A 5,000-nucleotide genomic window follows, 5' to 3' on the forward strand; every position below is an offset into this window, starting at 1 on the left:
GTAGCACTTTCAATGTCTGCGAGCACCAAGGGCTACCAATGATGTCTGGACCCCCAATGAGACTCCTTATCGACGATGAGGCCACGCCTGTTGCACACCACACCCCTATCCCAGTACCCATCTACTGGCAGGAACAGGTTAAGGCTGGCCTTGATCAGGACAATCAACTTGGCGTACTGGAACCAGTTCCAATCAGGACCCCAGTGTCATGGTGTCATCGGATGGTTGTCTGCGCTAAGAAATCGGGAAAACCTCGCCGAACCGTGGACTTCCAAGCCCTTAATCGCTATGCCACTAGAGAGACGCACCACACTCAGTCGCCATTCCACCAGGCCCGCATGGTTCCACACAACACGAGAAAGAGTACTTTCGATGCCTGGAATGGCTATCACAGTATAGCACTAGACCCCGAGGACAGACACCTGACTACCTTCATAACCCCTTGGGGCCGATACAGATATCGCGTGTGCCCTCAAGGGTACATTTCATCTGGCGATGCCTACACAAGACGATTCGACGATATTATACGTGACATCGGCAACAAGACAAAAGTAATTGATGACACTATCATGTGGCCCCAATCCATAGAAGACAGTTTCTTCCAAACAGCCAAGTTCCTGGATACATGTGGCAGGAATGGGGTCATTCTTAACCCATCAAAGTTCTCCTTTGCAAAAGAAACAGTCCAGTTCGCAGGGTTTGAAATCACGCCAACAACTGTTCGTCCATGCCCACAAGTCTTAGAAGCAATTCAGAAATTTCCCAAACCCCGCACAATCACCGACGTGAGAAGCTAGTTTGGCCTTGTAAACCAGGTCGCATATGCCTTGCGTCAGCAGAAAGAATGCAACCATTCCGCACACTGCTTCAACCCAAGACACCATTCATGTGGACTGAAGATCTAGACAAGCTGTTTGAAGAAACTAAGTCCATCATCGTCCAAGAAATTCAGAGAGGCGTGAAAATATTTGACAAAAACAAACCGACATGTCTGGCCACTGATTTCAGCAAAGATGGCATTGGATTCTGGCTACTACAAAAGCATTGCACATGCGCATCAAACAAACCATTCTGCTGCCGAACAGGGTGGAAAGTGACATTAGTGGGCAGCCGCTTTACATCACCAGCAGAAGCAAGATACGCCCCGATTGAAGGAGAGGCCCTGGCTGTGGTAGATGCCCTCAACAAAACTCGTCATTTCGTGCTAGGCTGTCCCAACCTGATTATCGCAGTTGATCACAAACCCCTCCTTAAGGTGTTCAGTGACAGGAACTTGGATGCCATCCCAAACCCACGACTCAGGAACTTAAAAGAAAAGACACTGAAATATCGGTTCCAGATTACTCATATCCCTGGTGTCCATCATGTTGCTGCAGACACCATCTCACGCAAACCAGTGGGCGAAGCCGAACACCTCCATCTACCCGACGATGCAACCCCCATCTCCACTGACCTCAGCCTCCCTACTCTGCCTCATGACTTCCTCATGGCCATCAGAGCACAACCTGCAAACCCCAATTTACACGCAGATGAAGAAATACCCATTGGAGGTATCAGCTAAATAACTTGGAACGATGTTCGTGTTGCCACCAGCAGTGACCACTCAATGGTTGAATTAATTGACCTGATAGAAAATGGGTTCCCTGATGCAAAAGACAATTTGCCAACAGAACTTAGACCTTACTTTCAATTCAGAGACAAACTTACAAGTTTCGAAGGTGTGGCTTTGTACAATGACCGCATAATTATTCCTCCTAGTCTGCGCGACAAAGCCCTTCGAGCCCTCCACTCAGCTCATCAAGGTGTGTCCCAAATGTTCTCCCGCGCTGACGCCTCATTTTTCTGGCCTGGGATGACCGCTGCAATAAGTGAAATGCGAACGAAGTGCCAGTCTTGCAACCGCATAGCCCCAACTCAACCAAGTGCTCCCCTACCCCGCCAATGCAACCCCAATACCCCTTCCAGTGTATCTGTGCAGACTTTTTCCAATATGCAGGACATAACTACTAAGTAATTGTCGACAGATATAGCAATTGGCCCATCGTGGAAAGAGCACATGGTGGATCCACAGGCCTCATTACCAGCCTAAGACGCACTTTCACTACTTACGGCATCAGTGATGAACTCTCATCTGACGGTGGCCCAGAATTCACCTCTACAGCCACAACAACGTTCCTGCGCAACTGGGGGGTCCAACACCGTCTCTCCTCAGTGGCATTCCCCCACAGCAACAGCAGGGCAGAGATTGGCGTCAAGACCATCAAACGAATGATCATGGACAACATCGGTTGTGACGGGAACCTTGACACAGACTCCTTCCAATGCGCCATCCTTCAGTATCGTAACACGCCAGACAGGGACACTCGGCTATCCCCTGCGATGTGCATATTTGGAAGGCCAATCAGGGACTTTATTCCGATACACTCAGGAAAATATATCCCCCATAAAACCTGGCAAGAGACCTTGGCCAACAGGGAAGATGCCTTAAGAAACAGGCACATGAAGGATGCAGAAAGACTATCTGCCCATACTCGCATTCTACCCCCCCCCCCCCCCCTTACTGTTGGAGACTGCGTCAGGATACAAAATCAGACAGGGCCATTTCCCACGAAATGGGACAAAACAGGAATCGTTATTGAAGTCCGTCAGTTCGACCAGTATGTCGTCAGAGTTGATGGATCGGGCAGAATAACACTAAGAAACAGAAAATTCCTGCGCCTATATCACCCAGTGATTGCCAGGGCCCCTCTAGCCACACTGCCTACACCCACCACAACAGTGGCAAAGAGCAATAATTCAACGCCTGCAACACCCAAGATGGTCTCCAACTCAGCAGGCCAGAAAGCAACTCCAGAGACAGTACAGCCCGATGCTCCACCGCTCGAAGAGCCACCCAGCAACAGTCCTGCTGACGAAATTATCGTCCCAACGAAACAACCTAACAAACCGATTGCTCCAGCCGGTGATGCCGAAGGAACTCCACCTCCTAGGACAGCTCGCTTGCCCCGCGCTTTGATGGCCCTCCAGCCATACAACAAGCCTGGTCTGAAGGAAACAGACCAGCTACCCGAGAGGCGCTCAAGAATTAAATGACTTTCATTTTACGTTACTTAAAACTCAAAAATCATTTAGTACGAGTCTAATCTATATCCCTGTCCTCTATCTGCGAAGAAAGCACCATATTATTGCAACTGATCATCATTTTTCTAATTTAATATCAGTCTTTGTCCCCTACTTGTCAAGAAAGCACTATCCAAATACTTGGGGGCATAGAGAATTATAAAAGCCTTACGATATCAGTTATTGTTACGTTTCACTGTTATGTATTTGTTCACAGATGATGCAATTGTCTTTCTTCGATATTCTGTATCTCTGAAATAAAATTGAGATTGAAAAAGGACAAGGCCTTATTCATTTACCTCCCTCTCTAACTCTTTCTCTCTCCCTCTCTAACTATCTCTCCCTCTCTAACTCTCTCTCTCTCTCTCTCTCTCTCTCTCTCTCTCTCTCTCTCTGCCGCCTGCCTCTCTCTCTCTCTCTCTCTCTCTAACTCTTTCTTGCTCTCTCTCTATTTCTCTCTCTATCTCTCTCTTGCTGTCTCTCTCTCTCTCTCTCTCTCTCTCTCTCTCTTTCTCTTTCTCTCTCTCTCTCTCTCTCTCTCTCTCTCTCTATCTCTCTCTAACTCTATCTGCCTTTCTCTCTTTCCCTATCTCTCTCTCTCTTGCTCTTTCTCTCTCTCTAACTCTCTCTCTGCCCTTCTCTCCCTCTATCTCTCTCTCTCTCTCTCCCTCTCTCTCTCTCTCTCTCTCTCTCCCCTCCCCCCCCCCTCCCCCTCCCCCTCCCCATCACCTACCTGTTTAAAGGGCAAAGGGGGTTTGAAAGCGTCCGGGCACCACATCCTTCCATTCCTGTCCGGTTCTGGGATAAAGTGTCGTCGCTGTTTGTAGTGCTCGGCGGAAGGTTCTCGATAGTCGATGCTTAAACTGGTTCTGGGTAACAGGCTTGGACGGGTAAAACACTGCATTCTGTGAAATAATTGTTTTTAATAAATAAATAAATATAAATAAATATCTATATAAATAGATAAATAAATAAAATTCCCGTTATTGATCCCATGGTGGATATTTGTCTCTAGGGTCTATTCCAAGGGAAGACTGAAATGGAATAACCCAGGCGTCAGCCGCAGCGCAGCGTAGAAAATTGAGCTAGGGCGAGGTGACTTGTTCAATCAAGGCAACACAGCTCAGCGGCGGGTGATCGAACTCGGTACCTTTCGGGTATGAAGCAAAGAGCGTAACGCTGAGCCACGCTGTCCCACAGTAAAACAGTATTGAGCGTTTATATAGCGCAATATCCTCTAAACTTGCTCAAAATGCTTTACAAGGGTCCCAAGCCAACAACAACACTTAACATGTAAGACAAGACATGACGACTGTCTGGCAATTTTACTTGGGAGAAATTCCGAAAGCTCCTCGGTCCAGCATTTCTTTCAATTTGTATTTTCACCGTGGATCTTTTGTCAGGCGTTTATTTATTCCATTTATCACTATAGATAGTATGCGCTTGGCTAAGAAGCTCATAACATTGCCATCCGGAAGTATAATGGACCAACACACCAAACAGTATGTATCCATGAACGTTTATAGTCGGGTTAATACGGTTCAGTGAGCATTACTCATAAACGCGGATGGCAAAAAAACATCAACAAAGACCTGAGTGACGTCATCTTCGAACTATCTATAGATAGAACGAAGATGACGTCACTCAGGCCTTTGTTATTGTTTTTGCCATCCGCGTTTGTGAGTTGTTCTCACTAAACTGTATTAACAAGACTATAAACGTTCATGGTTACACACAGTTTTGTGTGTTGGTCCGTTATACTTCCGGATGGCAATGTTATGAGTTTCTTAGCCAAGTGCATACTATCTATATATAGAAGCATTTTAAAAACTCTAGAACAAACCTTGATAGAAGCGAAACCGAGGAGCTTACACTTACGG

General features: G+C 46.9%; 1 protein-coding gene across 1 annotated transcript in view; it reads right to left on the minus strand.

The window, feature by feature from the left end:
* The window catches only part of LOC144959487 (uncharacterized), a 12,083-nt gene that overhangs the window by 6,355 nt on the left and 728 nt on the right, over positions 1 to 5,000 (minus strand). The window contains exon 2 of the mRNA XM_078892100.1: positions 3,854 to 4,025. Within this exon, the coding sequence (XP_078748226.1) occupies positions 3,854 to 4,024 (171 nt within the window). The 5' untranslated portion in view covers position 4,025. The remainder of the gene's footprint in view (positions 1 to 3,853; positions 4,026 to 5,000) is intronic.

Source organism: Berghia stephanieae, chromosome 14 (assembly GCF_034508935.2).
Source record: "Berghia stephanieae isolate SIO BIC M18660-M18661 chromosome 14, UCSD_Bste_1.3, whole genome shotgun sequence".
Taxonomy (NCBI): domain Eukaryota; kingdom Metazoa; phylum Mollusca; class Gastropoda; order Nudibranchia; family Aeolidiidae; genus Berghia; species Berghia stephanieae.